The sequence below is a fragment of the Micropterus dolomieu genome, linkage group LG05, assembly GCF_021292245.1.
Source record: "Micropterus dolomieu isolate WLL.071019.BEF.003 ecotype Adirondacks linkage group LG05, ASM2129224v1, whole genome shotgun sequence".
Lineage (NCBI taxonomy): Eukaryota > Metazoa > Chordata > Actinopteri > Centrarchiformes > Centrarchidae > Micropterus > Micropterus dolomieu.
The window spans coordinates 6,374,476-6,391,313 of record NC_060154.1 but is presented as its reverse complement, the minus strand read 5'-3'; the positions used below and the strand labels follow the sequence as shown (position 1 = coordinate 6,391,313).

At 39.4% G+C, this 16,838-nt stretch overlaps 1 protein-coding gene across 1 annotated transcript in view; it reads right to left on the bottom strand.

The window, feature by feature from the left end:
• gpc1a (glypican 1a) overlaps positions 1-16,838 on the bottom strand; it is a 45,834-nt gene that overhangs the window by 8,490 nt on the left and 20,506 nt on the right. Inside the window, exons 2-3 of the mRNA XM_046048965.1 lie at positions 3,549-3,707; positions 1,910-2,127 (exon numbers count right to left, since the gene is read on the bottom strand). Coding sequence (XP_045904921.1) covers positions 1,910-2,127; positions 3,549-3,707 — 377 coding nt within the window. The remainder of the gene's footprint in view (positions 1-1,909; positions 2,128-3,548; positions 3,708-16,838) is intronic.

Here is a 16,838-nt window from a genome sequence, read left to right as displayed (position 1 = left end):
GCGGGTCTTGTAGATTGACTTTCTGTGTTTCCAAGAGCTCTGACTCAGAAGCTGCACTCCATGAAGATTATGCTGAAGTTGTGGCCATTTTCTTTAAAAACCATGACATAGTTGTTATCAAACAAATGGATATTATACCACGTAGACTTCTCCTGGTCAGTTATTTTTATTTATTATTATTATTTTAATAAATAGATTATTAATGTCTGTACTGCACATGAGAAAACAAGGGACATGCAGTTACTCAGTGATTATTTAGTAGTTAAAAGTGTCCTGTGTGGTTGAATGAAAAAAAATGTTAAATGCCTGAGTAATGTTGACTTATTGCAGTTTTTCTCAATTGCTTAAACACTATAACCAGGCTTTTGAACTAAAATTTCAAAACCATAACTCCATCTTTCAAAAAGCACACCCATTTCCTAAACTCTACACACAAATCCCTTCATTTCTCATTGCCTACACCATTGAGAAAACACTAACATTCAATATTGTTCACTCAATCAGCATAGGTTGAGCTCAATTAGCACGCAACTACCCAGGTGGAAACACAAACAGTCATAATTGATGACACACCAATCAGAAGCTTCAATAGAGGCCAGAGTCAGTTCATTCAGTTTTAGAACAATGAATCCAGAGAAATCTGAAGGAAGACATAGAGGACACCAGAGAGGAGAAGGCGGAAGATGAGGAGGAGGAGGAAGAGCAGTGTGGAGAGAAGTAAGAGGTGAAGGAAGAAGAACAGTAGGAGTTGGAGGAGGAGATGGGATAGGAGTAAGATGAGGAGTAGGAGGAGGCGGACAAGGAGGAGGGCAGAGGACGGAGGAGGAGGAGAAGAAGGTTGAGGAGGTAGAGGGAAGAGGAGTAGGGAGGAGGAGGAGGGAAACGGAGGAGTAGGGAGAGGAGGAGGTGGAGAACAAAAATGATGGGATGCTGGGGCAGAATAATTTGTTGTTTGGTGTGTTGAACTATATAGCACACTAAGAAATAAAAAATGTGCAAATGTTTACATTTGTTATTTCTTTTGCTGTGTTCATCATGTGAAAAGGTTTTTGAGGGGGGGAACCACAAGCAACATTACTACTAACCAGTTTTTGTAGTATTGTTTTGAATTTCTCTCACCAGTGAGTAAAACTGTGTTGTAGTGTGTGTGTTTTTGAGGGCTTGTGTGTTATGTCTGAGGGCAAAGTTTGGTTTTTCAGCAAGATTGAATGGTTTTGAGTGAAATTAGGATGAAATTAGGATGTTAGGGGGAACTGGGTGAGAAGTTGTGGATTTTTGTTTAGAGTTTCGAGAAAAATAGGCATAATTTCAAGAAATAGTCAAGAAAAAAAAAGTACAATTGAAAGAGATCATGTAGCAAAGGTACCAGGCCAGACTCAAGTCCAGGACATTGTGATTACATGAACAGCCTCTTAAACCACAGGGCACCTGGGAGAAGTATGTAATTAAGAGAGATTTAAAAATGCTTCTCCTCTATATTGGCAGAACACAATCATCGCATGGTTATGCAATTTGTCACTATATGTGTAATAATAGATGAAAAACAATGCTGTAAAAGTGATGTATCTAAAAATGTAAATTTCATTGGCTTTTCACATTGTGCAAATGTTTAACACATTCTCTTTATGAGCCAGAAGAAACAGGAGCTGAAGAAGAGTAAGTTCAGCTAGCAGCTGAACGGATCAAGAGAACTAGTTCACAAAATCCTTCACTGGTTTCGATTCAAATTCAAGTATTCCATTCAAATTACATTTTGTATAATTCACATGATTGTTATTGGGGTATTATTAAACAATAAACACATTAAAAATCCCACCTTTTTTATTCATAACATTGCTCGTTTCATCATTCTGTACTCCAGTCTCAAATTCAAAAATTGTGGCCTTCTAGTTGAACTTTCTTTACTCACATCGGTTGGAGTGGAGATTTTAAAGGTGCGCTCCAAGAGGCGGGACCAGAACTCAGACAGGGTCTCGTCCAGGTTTAGAGCAGAGCCTCGGTAGTACTGCCGCAAGTCGGTGTAGAGATCCCCATAGAGACGAGTGTTCTGGGAATACAGAGGGCCGAGTGGAGACAGCACCTCTTGGAGAGAGCGCTCAGAATTACCGTGCAGCTCAGTGAAAAAGGCTGGAGGAGGAGAGAAGCGAGACAAGGGGAGACAATAGACAAAGAAAAGATAGGAGAAGAAGAGTTGACAAGCAGAGAAGGAAAAGGAGGACAAGAGAAGAAAACAACAATGACCGAGATGAGCTGAGTTCTACATCTTTTGGTAAATGATGACAACCTCAATTAGGAAGGCTGAATGGAAACTGCAATATTTGATAATACTTAAAGCAACAATATATATATATTTTTATGTGATTTAGTGAAGATTGTCCACAACAAGCTGAACATCTACACAATTGTAACATATCATGGTCTTGTAAAGTTGATTTAGCTAACATGTAAGTAGTTTTATAGAAAAAGTATCCAGTTGATAGCAAATAACATGCTTATGGTGAAGAATGAATGAATAAGGAATTAGTTTGTTTCCTCGGGCCAATCCATCCGGACAGTTACATGTCTGCCCATCGTGATCGCCCAAAAATTTATTTTTAAAGGTTTCTTTGAAATTGTCTTTGCAGCCAGATGGATCCGAAGCGATAGAAAGCTCAAACAGAAAGAATAAGGAGTCAGCTAGCTGTTTCTGCAGTATACTGGTCTGGGCTTTTCCCTTGTGCTTCAAAGGCTCTGGACCAGTGCCAGCCTGTTCAAACCAAAACCAGATGGGCGGTCACATTACTGCTACTGAGGTGGCCTGCTGCCTTGAGACTAATAATACTGTCCGCCTCCTCCTCCTCTGACTAGTCCTCCTACTGCTCTCTGTTTCTCTTCATTCTTTTTTCTGTCTTCTATGTTCCATTTTTACTTTGACTCACTGTACTAATGACACATTTCTCACTTGCTGCATTTGTCTATCTCCCTTTAGTTAAAGGTGGCACAGTCTTTCTTTCTTTTCCTCCTCTCTCCATCCCTCTCTTTCTCTGATGTGCAGTGATCTGCGGACTCAACTCCTCAGTGGGTCAACTGCTCATTAGCTGAACCAGCCACTGCCCCAGGGGACACCCCTCTCTTTGTGTGTATGTGTGTGAACGTATGCAAGTGTGTGTGGGAGTGCGCGTTTGTGTGTGTGTGTGTGTGCCCCTTTCAGATCAGGGGATCGGCTTATCACGTTTCATTGTGTCTGGCTGACTCTGCTCTCATTATAACACCCAGTCAGGGGTCCCCTTGACGCACAGGACACAAACACATCCTGTCTCACACACACACACACACACACACACACACACACACACTCTCACACACACACACACCATCACTAGTAAAGCTGCAGTATTGAGCACTGAGCACAGTCAGAGCTTGTCCCAAACAACAATTCACAAATACACAACATATAAATGTCACTCTCTCCTGGGCCTACGGCTGAAGATTTGGTATTTAGCTTAACCAGTAATGAGTGCCTATCCTGCAAACACACACACACACACGCACACGCACATCCTACTTACTGTCAAAGCTCCTGTGGAGAGCATTGAAGGCAGCCTGCAGCGACCTGCCGGCCTCTCTGATCAGTCCCTCTGTCTCGCGGGAGCTCAGACCGCCAAGGTTCTCCTCCATGGTACTTGTACAACAGGTTGGACCCTGAGGACACACCCTCAGATGTTCACCTGGCAATGTGGGGAAGACACAGACTTATGAATTTAATTGTATTATTTAATTAATTTACATTAATAATTGAACATGTCAGCTATTTAACATGTGCATTTACAACCAAACCAAGCTAGCCAGGCTTAAATAACTAGTAGTTAAAGACAAAGTAATTATACAAGTGTATAGTTTATAGTAATAGTAACACTTGCGGCATGTCTCTATTGCAATGGCTGTCGCTCCACCACTTTGGTCCAGACTGAAATAACAGCTATTGGATGCATTGCCATGAAATTTAGTACAGACATTAATGGTTCCCAGAGGATCAATCCTACTGACTTTGGCGATCCTGTGACTTTTTGTCTAATGCCATCGTGGGTTTGACAGTTTTTTGACTGTTTTTGAGAGAATTGTCAATTGTTATTGGATCGATTGTCATGAAATTTTGTTCAGACATCTATGTCTCCCTCAGGATATTTGTAATAACTTAGCTGATTCCATGACTTTTTAATCAAACACCCCATCATCAGGTTAACGTTTTAAGTCGTCCAATACTTGGGTTTATGACTAAATACCTTCTAAACGGCCGACATTCCCATCAGCCTCAGCTGTACTTTTTTTGTAATAATTAGCAAATGTTAGAATGCTAACATGCCAAACTAAGATGGTTACACAAAACATTATATCTGCATTAGCATGCTAGCGTTCTCACATTAGTCTTGAGCTCAAAGCACTGCCGTGCCTATAAGATGCACTATATGACAATGGGAAACATCTTTCACTTTAATCTTCCCAACATTAAGAAATATTTGTCAGCATAAATATATATATATTTTATATATGTATGTATTTTAGACATATGACAGAAAATAATTGAAATGGTATTAGAAAGGGTTAACATTTACGGAAAATTTAAACAGCCTCTTGACCAGTAGTTCCAACCATTTTTGGCTTGTGACCCCTTAAAAAGCAATGTCTGCAGTCCTAAACATTACACTGAAAATAATTTAAACGTCTAAAATTTCACAGTAATTCACAAAGATAAAGATTAGTTGAAAGTATCAAAACATTAACAAAACTGTCTGTAGCAGAAACATGTATTTTTGTGCTTTCCTATCGGTAAACATCTTGTGACCCCTGAGATTTGTGGTTCCTGATTGCCAGGTTGGGAACAAGTCCTTCACAGCGACAGTGTAATTCTTTAATTGATCTGAAAGCTTGAAATTCCCCAAAACTGGAGTAATGAAGTTTTTGTTTGACAAAAACAGTACGAAACATTACCAATGGTCAAGCAATCTGACACTTACATCTTAAACCATCAATAATTTAAAACCTTGAAAGGAACCAGTCTAGTCAATAAGTCTACTTTAACTATCAATGCTAGTGTATAATGTTCAGCTAATTATTGTTTACCTTTCCTAAATCACAATTGGAATGCTAGACTGGAGTGATTTTCCAATGTGGTTCTGCTACTTTTGTTTAGGTAAAGGATTTGAGTACCTCTCACACCACTGCATATATAATTTATTGTGCTCTTGGAATCCTTTTTTATTACTGACCAGACATGCACTCTGTACAGTATACTTTATACAGCCTCCTTTATTTATATGTAGCAACCAGGTTGGTTTGTTTTTTTTTCTTCGCGCACTTACACTATATGTTCTGTAGCTATATGTTAGTGAGTCTGTGCATTTGTTTTTGGACAGTATTTAGGTGCACTGAGAGTCACTGACAACCAGATTGAGATCATTGTATTCCTTTTCATTGCATTAATAAATTTAATTTTGATTCTGCACTAAAGCTAGTTGAAATTTGATTGCATATGTCACTGGTTTGATTCCAGACAGTGAAAGAAGTATTGAGAGTAGCAATACCGTTTTTTTACAATGTTACTTTTGTTTCATATTTATCAGCTTTTACATGTGTAGTTATGTGTCAGCTTACAGGACAAACCGTTTATTTCCGACCGTCTTCCCCAAAGTACGGCCGTATAGGTTGTCTATGCAAGCAGCTTATTACGATTATATATTATTACTGTAGGGCAGTGACCTCTAGTGACTGTAGTAATTATGATGGTAGTAAAACAGGAATTCAATTATGGTAGTAACTATTATCGACAAAGTCAGTGTATATGTCGTTTTTGGCATCGTATGGCAAATTACCTATTGTGTTGTTTAGGTATGAGGACATGTTGGTTTGTTCAAACAGAAGTACAACACAGAAACTCTGCTGTGATCAATGCTGAAAATACTAAAATTGGTATTTACTGACTCTTCCTCCCTCTAGCCAATAACTAAACCCTGATCATGACAGACCCAATCTAAACTTGTTTTTTCCTATTCTTATGGGGATACTCCCACAGGGCAGAGCAAAAATAAAGATATTTTCCCCGCACACATACATATAGACATACTTGTATACACACACACACACGCACACACATACACATACACATACACATTGAGCTTGCTAGACAGCCAAGAAAGCAGTCTGCAGCATCCGTCTCTAGACAGTGTGTGTGCGCACGCGCGCGTGTGTGTGTGTGTGTGTCTACGTCTGGGAAGGTTAAGGGTGAGTAAGTACCCCACAGCTGTGCTGCTCTCACTGCTGGCTTTCTTCTTAACAGGTCCTGGGTTGGTGTGTATGCTAGTGTGTGTGTGTGTGTGTGTGTGTGTGTGTGTGTGGGTTGGGGGGCAGAATTTGTCCACCAGGGTAAGTGGAGCAGAAGAGGAGACGCCTTCATCATCACTCCACCATGAATCTTTCATTGGCACTGGCTGGTGTGTGTGTGTGTGTGTGTGTGTGTGTGTGTTTATATGTGAGAGAGACAGAGAAGTTGGTAGCCATAATACATGAAATTGCACCACCTTCCTTCTTTTCTCAAATCCTTTTTGGGATGTTTTAAGATGTTTTTTTGCTTTATGACAAATGCAAGAGGGAACAAGGAAAAGTGGAATATAAGTCTGAAGCTGGAGTTGAACTCTCATGCACACACTCATTCGACAGATCGACCAGGACACTCATTTAATATTCTCACTTCTTCAGTAGTCCTCAAGTGTCAAGTGCAAGTAAGTCAGTCTGAGATGAGATGCTTCACTCCTCTGAAGCCAAACACCATCAAACTAAATCACTATGAGCTAATCACACCTGTTTTTTTTACTGAGCTGATTGTTCAAAGTTGGAAAAAGCTTTTCAAAACTTAACTGCTCCTCACACTTTAGCTGTGAATTTTCACACAACTCCCACAATCCTGTCAATCTTGTTTTCAGAGATAACTACTACGTCACCTCTGTGTTTATCAGTGACTGATGATGTTCCTCATCTGAGGAAAGTCTTTTGTTTTTAAAATATGCTATTGAAAATGACAAGCAGCAGCTGAACAAACTCATAATCAATTAAAATAGCAATACAATAATTACAATGATATTGTTATTTATTCAAAAACATTTGTCACTAGCAATGTTTTAAGTTGAACTAAAAATTCATCAGTCTATAGTTCATTGGTGTTTGTTTTATTTTGTTTACGTACTGTATTTGGTCAAAAAATATAATTACCAAAAATGCCTGTATGTATGATAGCACTCCTACATTGGTGTATCCTAGGTGGCGGACAATTTTGGTACCGACTGACAAAGTTAGTGCTGTTATTATGATGTGTAGTGGTGGAGGGAAATATCGATTCACATAAGACATCTAGACAAGGTAGGACCTGACTCAAGGCCCAATAAATTATTACAGTAATGTGATTACAGTATTTCAGAATTGCTAAAACACTAAACCCCATTTTCTGACCCCAATGCTCAGTGGCCTAAACCCATTTGTCTAATCAGTCACTCTGTAGGCAAAATCTTAAACAAGTTCAGGTAGTTAAGACACTGTTTGAAAATCTCACTCTTTTTGCAAAAATCTAAACACATTCTCACTCACTAAAACACATTTTGCACTGTGATGCACTTGTGTTGCAAAATGGTAAATACATGCTGCAAAAGTTAAACACAACTACAACACAGCTGTCATCGTTTACACACAACAACTCAAAATTGTCCACACTTGTTTCTAATGATGTGATCAAATCAGTTGTCTAGAATATAAGCCAGTTCGGAGAACACAGGTGGCCCAGGTACGTTGAATGTTGATACCAACAATGGATGGAAACAATGTGAGAGGCAGAGGAGGAACAGTTCGTGTAAGAGGTGGCTGACAAGGAGGAAGAGTACGAGGACAACAAAGAGCAAGACCAAGAATAGTAATTTCAGATCAAATTCAGGCAACTGTGATAGACCATGTTCTTGTTCATGGAATGACAATGAGGGAAGCAGGACAAAGAGTACAACCCAATTTGAGCAGATTCTCTGTGGCCACCATAATCAGGACATTCAGAGAAGAGAACAGGTGAATGTTTTTCTAATTTATGCGACTGAAAGTTTACTGTATACATTTGATACAGTACATCACTTTGTCAATAGAAAGGGGACTGGGGAAAAAAGAAATAAAGATTTCCAATACATTTTACATATGAATGTGATGTCCATTACTATTGTTACTGTATGTATACATTTGTAAGTGCATTTTCCCTTTTGTAGAATTGCAAGACTACTAAATGAGGGTGGAAGACTCCTTTGTTCTCCCAACAGCAAGAGGCTCTCATTGTTGATATGGTCCGTCAAAACAATGCCATCCGACAGCGTGAAATACAGCAAAGAGTTGTAGAAGATAATGTAAACTTTGAAGGAATCAACAGTGTCAGCCTTTATACCATTGCCCGTGTCCTCCATCGCAACAGGGTACGCATGAAGCAAGTGTACAGAGTACCCTTTGAGTGCAATTCAGAAAGGGTCAAAGATCTACGATATCTGTATGTGCAAGTAAGTGGTGTACACTCAGACACTTTCAGCACTGATGCTTACAGTACAAGTTTATAGCCTATAGTATATAGTTATTGTACTATACTTTTACTGTAACTGCACTATATTGTACTGTATGTAAATCAGGAGTGCATATAAATACACCTTTGCAGAAGTATGTCTTTCTGTAAGACTTACTAAACTATTTATTTATCTCTTTTATATATAGAGAGTGTTTGAAATGGATTCCATGGAAAGGCCCCATGAATACATTTTTGTAGATGAAGCAGGGTTCAATCTGGCAAAGAGGAGAAGGAGAGGCTGGAACATAATTGGCCAACGTGCCATTGTGGAAGTGTGGTGGCAATGTCACTCTATGTGCAGCCATAAGCAATGGGGGTGTTCTCCACCGTCATGCAACCCTGGGGCCATATAACACTGACCATCTTCTTACATTTCAGCTTTCACCGTAGTGTCCAAATACGTGAGTGGTTCAACATCAACCAGCGATTCATGAATGTTTGTCTTCCACCATACAGCCCTTTCCTCAACCCAATAGAAGAGTTTTTCGCTGTGTGGCGATGGAAGATCTATGACCATAACCCATACACAAGGGTAAATCTTTTACAGGCAATGGAATTGGCCTGTGGTGACATAGGTGTGGAGTGCTGTCAAGGCTGGATCCGGCACACAAGAGGGTTCTTCCCCCGTTGCCTAGAAAGGGACATTGCATGTGATGTTGACGAAGTCCTCTGGTCGGACCCAGCACAAAGATGGGATGCTGAGGCAGAATGAGTCTCTCATTGACTTTGATTTTGCAATTGCACAATATTTTGTGTAATATGCTTTTGATTTAGAGTTGTCTTTGTTCTTTGGGCTTACTTTATGCTGAAAATACAGACATTCAATACTGTATTACTTGCAGTACTTACAGTATGCAATATTTCCTGTACTGAGTTGTGAATTATTTACTTTTATTTATGGCAAAATGATTTCCTATATGCAATAAACATTTTTTCTCTGTAACTACATGCCCTGGACGCTGTGTTTTTTGATGTAGTGTCTAATGAATGCTGATGAGTGTTTATATATTGACTGGCTGTGTTTATGTTTTGAAAGCATTGTTTGATTTTGAGCACAGATCAAATGGTTAAAGTGTTTGATTTTGCCAGAAGAGTCAGGGGGTTTGTGAATGTAGTTTAAAGACTGGGTTTTGTGTTTAAAGTTTTGAGAATATGGGTGAAGGTTTCAAGAAATGTGTCTTAGCAATTGTGAAAAACTGTAATCAAATGATCAAAAAATCCAACTGACTTGCTGGGTTGTTAATCCAGCCTCTGTGCTTATCCTTGCAATGCCAGCCCTAAAACCACTGCCATGGAAAACACCTACCCAGAGGTTTGAAGTTTTCCACAAACATGTCAAAGAATGGCTAAGAACAATAAATTTTATTCAGATTTCAGCTAGACTTAAAATAACACATCTAACACATTCTCCACAAAAATTGGAACATTATAACCTAAAAAAGAGAGGAGTGGAGACGTGAGACACAGCAGAGATCTGAGGTATTATTTTACATCAGTGCCAACATTTTCTTTGATCAGGTCACCTTTCTAACAACATCTTAGAAGGCTTTATAGTCAGGCGGAATAAGGACAGATTCCTCTGCTGGGGTTTAAAACCACAACATCAGTGTTACATATGTGGTCCAGAGACAGCAGTCACCATCTTTGGGGGGCTCATGTGCTAATGTTAGCATTTTGTTGTTGGTTTGCTTACCGAAGCAGGGCGTTTACCACAGACGCATATGCTTTACTGCATTCCTGAGTTGCAGGGTAATGGAAGCAGCTGGCATCCTGCTATAAAATCCTAATTTACTTGGAAAGACAGAAGTGAGCACAGTGGTGACACAATAACACATATACAAAAAGCAAGCTTACAAACATGCTAATACATGCAGACAGATACAGTAAATTAAAAGGCCAGACGGTCCAATATAGCGCACGTTATCTCACGGCATCTGGAAACACAGTAAGTCCTTGCACTTTGGGCAACCATTTGCACAAAGTGAAAGAGTGAGATTATCAAAATTGTGCGAAGCAATGCCTTGAAGCAAAACAGAGGAACATCAGGAGAGCAGAGGAGAGGAGAGGAGAGGAGAGGAGAGGAGAGGAGAGGAGAGGAGAGGAGAGGAGAGGAGAGAACTGAGTCAAATAAAATCATTTTCTATAAGTAATCTGGTTGCTCACACTGTTTGTGCCCTCAAGCATCAGCCTATATTTAGTTAGTTAGTCCACATCCTGAGGGACAAACACACATAGGTTTGTACTACACTTGTGGGGACCCTCATTGACATAATTCATTCTTTAGTGCCTTAGGCCCAGTTCAGATGAGATAAGCAAGTCGCTAAGAGCATTGCAAGAGGGGGAGAGATAAAGACACAGGAGTTGTGGCCAATTGCAATAGGAAAAAGTAGGAATATAATTTGGTTTTCCAGGATTTTTGTCACCCATCCATTGCCTGCAGAGGTTTGAAAGGTAGTCTGTACGTTAAAATATTTTCTTATTTCCCTTAGCATCACAAGCAACCTTTCAAAGTATGTCCCTCTAACCCTAATGATAAAAGGCCAGAGTGTGCTTAAAACAAACTTGTTCGTACAAAAATGTTGTCCGACCACATCTAAAGACATACGTGTTGTTAGCTGTTCAGAATGGACACGCTTGAAGGGAGTGTGAAAAGCTTGTCATCATACAGAAGGGGGAGATACGATGAATCCTTCAAAAGTGGATAATGACACACACTTTTGGAAAGTTTCTCCTGGAAGGCATTTATAGTGGTGCACTTAGTGGTACACATGAAAGGTGGCAGAAATAGTTTTATAAAGAACGAAAAAGAGTCTTGTGAGGATTTCAAATTGGCATCATTGTGTCACCTTTGCACACCTGGCCATTTGCTGCTGAAGTGGGACTGCTGGTTCGATTGTTGTTGGCTTTGGAACCTTACAAAAAATGTCAGATGCATCTCACCCCCAATAACCTTGTCAGAAAGGTGTGTGTGTGTGCATGCGTGTGTGTGTGTGCATGCGTGTGTGCATGCGTGTGTGTGTGTGTCCAACAAGCAGTTCTTGCAGACACCTAACCCCAACCAGTTTTTGAAGAGCATCTCCGGATCTTATCTCACTGTTTGCATTCACCTCACCAGTACCATTTTGTAGTACTAGGTTAGGTAAAGCTGGCTTTATTCCCCTCCTTCCCATTGGGCTTTACTTGGATGGGAGAGGCTTGAGGCTTGACGTACAGTACACAAGCCTAAACATTGCCCTCTGTGCCCTATTCCAAACTAATATGTGGCATTGGGGAAGCAGGGAGAAACCATTACTTAACCCTCTTTTTCTGACCTTAGTTTAAACCTTCAAAGAGGACCAGAAAAAAGTGTTCTCCCTCTCATGGTCTAAGACAGAATTGGACATCATAAAGATGCAGTAGAATTACAAGAGCACAGAAACACATACACACACACGCACACGCACTCAAACACAGTTAAATATGCAGAGCTTTAGTTTTATAGGATAAACTCCCTCTGGGCTATCAACAAGAAGTGTGATGGTGTGGGTGTAGTTTTCTCAAGAATGCTTTTTATTTTATTCATACAATTTCAAATGACAAGTTATGAAGAAAAAAATGCTTGCCACCAGAACTCATTAGGGAACTTTACGTCGGTGCTTCCCCTGCTTCTATTTGTAGCAGTGAACAGTTCAGATGAGCCCCCTCTTTGCATGTGTGCATAATCCAAAGTTTTTGGAGTAAATAGAATTCAGTGGTGGCTAAACATCTGCAGTGAAGGTGTAATGATTTTTCACTACCTTTAACCTGAAGAAATTGTTTTTATGCAGCTCTGTTAACAATGATGAAACTTGAGATTGCACTGCTACAGAAGAGACATTGTCTCACGCTCCTGGCAGTAAAAATGTGTTAAAGATAAAACAAGAAAAGCAACATATAGAACTAATCTAACTTAAAAGCCTCATGTATAATCATCACACACTCAGATTTTAAACATTTATGTATCCAGGGAAGGTCTCATGGGCCTGCTTGCTTGTGTCCAGTAAAATCCTGCTTCACATTGTCATAAACATCATCTCAATTAACCCCGAGTGCTGCTTAGTTCAATCACCTCGCCTCCTATTTTTGGCCACTGCTCACCCACTTTCTCCGCTTACATTTTACCAGCAGCTCTGCGACTCAAACCCACAACTTTTGGCCTTAATTGGTATCTGTATACTCTAAGTTAAAGATGTAGTCATGGTAAAATCTATTCAAACTCATATTACCAATGCTTACTATTCGAGGAATAGTTTATTGACCTCATAAGACTGACATGAATCCTGATAAGGGAAATTCTTTAGTATTGATTATGTGGAAACGTCTGATGTAATATTTATGGGTATAAAATCATTTAGTTTCCCACAGCCCTCCTGGAGCTAAGTGCTGCATTGGAAAACCTTGTTCTGCTGCAGGGTATTTTGCACTTAATCATTAGTGAATCCATTTAATTCAAAACTTGTTTTTGGTTTTTCCTGCCGCAGCTTACACTTGTCGCCATGGAGACCACATCAAGACAACATTGCTAAGCCATTCATTTCCTTTTCCCATCAAAAGCATCTGGCTCTCACTTTCTTCTCTCTGTCACACCCCTGTGTTCTGTCTCCCTTTCCCCCCCCTGCATTCCTTGTGGCCGCCCCAACATACCTGAACCAGTCTCAACAAGTGAGTCAGCCTCAGCACGTGTGCCAAGCAGGTAAACACGTATCCTGCACTGCACTGCAGGCTGACATGAAGCCACCCAGCCAGGCAGAAAAAAAGCTGAAACCACTTGTAACTGGAAGTGTGGTGTTAGGGACGCTTCAGAGGTGATGTACTTTTTGGCTGTTGTTGCAAAGAAACATCTTAACTGAAACTCAAATTAAACTCCCATCAAGCCAAACTTATTAATCAAGCCAAATACACTCATTTTGGCAACACCCACATTTAATTAAAGACAGAGCATTGCTGATACAGCAATTTATTTAATAGCTTGACAGCAGCTGTCTGTTGACCTCAGTTTGACGCTTGGAATTAATGAATTGCTCTCAACTTTTATTCTTTTTCCGTGTTATGGTGCCATGCTGCTGGCTTGTATGTCAGACACAGTAATACTTATTGGTTTGGCTTCTGGCTGCAGACAGCAAATTGGTATTCCTCCTGATCATGAGAAAAAAAATTTCTCACAAATAGTTCCTCTGCTAAATTACATGGCAAGTTGATTATATCAATTTTTATCGAGTATTTATAGGTGATTGGAATTTATTTGCAAATGTTTAATACATTTTCCCAAGAGAATGTGAGATAGATTAGTTGTTTGGCTAATTTGAGCTGGACTTTATGTAGGGGTGTAACTGTTTTAGAGTGCAATAAACCTGATCAGCACTGATCTTAGATAAATTGCCTTATTAAAATTATAGCCCTAATCAAGCTAGATTATTTCTACTGAGATCATGTTACTGTATTATCAGTGCCATCTGTATTTTGAATCCACTGTCTTCTATTAATAGGAATGGTTCGACATTTTGAGAAATATGCTTTGTTTTCTTTGCCTAACTGATGAGAATATTGAAACCACAGCTCTTATATCTTTGCATTTACTACAGAGTAATACAAAGCTTGTTAAGCATAAAGACTGGAAGCAGGGGAAAACAGCTTGGCTCCCAAAAATTGTCAGCTTTGCATTACTGTTCATGTATTGATTAAACAAATGAGACTTATTACGTTAATTAGTGAGCTTCATAGGTCCTGGATGGCAGATTTTTGGAACTTTGAAAAGAGGCAGGCTAGCTGTTCCCCCCTGTTTTCAGTCTTTATGCTAAGCTAAGCTAATCACCTCCTGGCTCCATATTTAATGCAACATAACAATACATCTATACAGAGTAAGACAAATAAATGCAAAAAGGCCCATTTCCATCACTGTATGGGAGCTTATGAAAACAAACACACCCCTCCCTTTTGTGGCCTTGATTGGGTGGATCAGGGTCACCAGACATACAATAAGAAGATCAGGTCACTGTCTTTCATAACACACGCGCACCAGTTATTTAAATTGTCTGTATATGCTTTTATCCATCCACACACACACACAGATACACATATACACATCACATAAACACGTATAGGTAGGGAGATATTTAATGTTAATGTTACACAGACATAATACCCTGAGGCTATACAGTAAGTTACACACAAGATAATCTCTTATCTTTCTGATACACACACACACACACACACACGTTATCAGACTACCTCACACACATCACAGCTTTTATACTATGTGATATAAAGATATTAACATGTGCAGTAGCAAGTAAGCTTTTGGTGTTAAAAAACTGTGGAACTGTTCTAAAACAAATAAATACCTTAATTTATCCTTGATGTTTTGAATTAAGACAAAACCCACAAAACAGCCAGTCTTTGCAATTATAATCATAATTAAGTATCTAAATAGCTGAACTTTGCAGAACTACTTAAAAGTTGCACTTTTTAAATTATAATTAATTAAAGACTATTTATGTACAATGAAAAACACAAGATCAATTTTGTTTTACTTGAGAAACTAAAGTGATGTTTCCAATATCTGAGATTGTTGAGGCATCAAGCAGGTTAAATGAGACGTGAAAACCAATTACACTCTCAGCAACAGTGGAAGTTCCATCATGCATCTAACCTGCACCAACACACCAAGCCAATCTTTCTCAGAGGTCGGGCATACACTGGAGCTGAATCAGCACACTGTAAAGCATTACATGAAGTCTCTCAAATGACTAGTTTTAAGATGTTAGACCGTTGCTCAACCTGCTTTAGCTGCTGACAAAGGCAAACAGCTCGACAGGGTGGAGCATCACTGTTGTCCATTTAAGAGAATGACAAAAATACTCTCAAAGTGCCACGTTTCCTGTAGCTGCTACAGTACTTTATAATCACTACCTGGCATTTGAAATGGTAATTCCAGTTCATCAGTTTTTCATAGTTTTGGCCATCATTTCTATCAATATTCCTAACATTGTGTTCACCAAGTTAATTACAGTGATGAAGAAACTTGGCGAAATTGCTAAAAATAAGTCAGACCGAGCAAGAAATTAGATGTTCAGACAAATTTGAAACAAATCTCCCCCGTTAGGCAAATTGATTTGGAAGAGAAAACAAAAGAGATTTGTAAAATTATTAGCCAAACTGTTGTAAACATGCATTACAGTTAACAGAACAACCTCTTGGTTCAACACTGTCAAACAGTACTTGTTGCAGGCCCACAGTTTTTCTTTACATTGAGGGATTATTGCAGATGCTTACTTTTAGTTCCACCTTCAAATAAAGTGGTTTATATCATCTGGCTAAAGTGTAGGCTTATTTACAACCTGTATCTTGCCCTTGCCATGATGTAGCATTGTCTCTGCTTCTCAGGTCACAGCTATTATTTATTATTTAGAGTACAGTGCTGTCATCACAACCGATAGACATGGCCAAAACAACAAAAATAGGTCCAAAGTTGTAATATTCCTCTGGATATATAGATGCTTGAATGTGATGTTTACCATGTTCACCATCTTAATTTAACGTGCTAACATGCTAACTGATGCTGGTGCTCAATGAAAGGTAGAGGATCAAAGCAAAGTTATTAGAATTCATCCTGAAGGGGACATGGGTATCTGCACCAATTTTTTACGAGTCCAATTGTTGTATGTTGAGACATTTCACACACACACAAAAAAAAAAATCAACCTTCCGATGGCGCTAGAGGAAAAGTCCTGGGATCACCAAAGTCACAAAATTTTATGTCAATTCACCCAGTAGTTATTAGGACATATACCAACGGAATGGGTAAAACAAGAGACCAACATTGCCCTCCCTACAACCATACCGCTAGTTGGCAAAAAACTCAACCCTTATGATAAAATGAGCGTTTAAGTCTGAAATCCATTGTTGGTCAAACTCATCATTAAAGCCATCCGTGGTCAGTGTCATTCGACATCTGACATGATGGAATATAACTAGACAGACTCATAGTCAGGCCGCCACCCCAACAAGCCACATTTGCACTTTCATTCCATTTTTCCCTCTTTCAGGATTCTTCTTCTTTTTTCGATCCAGTCTTCCAGTCATTTTGTCCTCCCTTAAATATCTCCTCACCCTGTCGTCCATTCTGCCTTACTTTTAAATCCTCGTCTCAAATCAGTTTTTATCACTTCTTCTTATTTCCCTCCTTGTCCTCTATTGCCACCGCCTC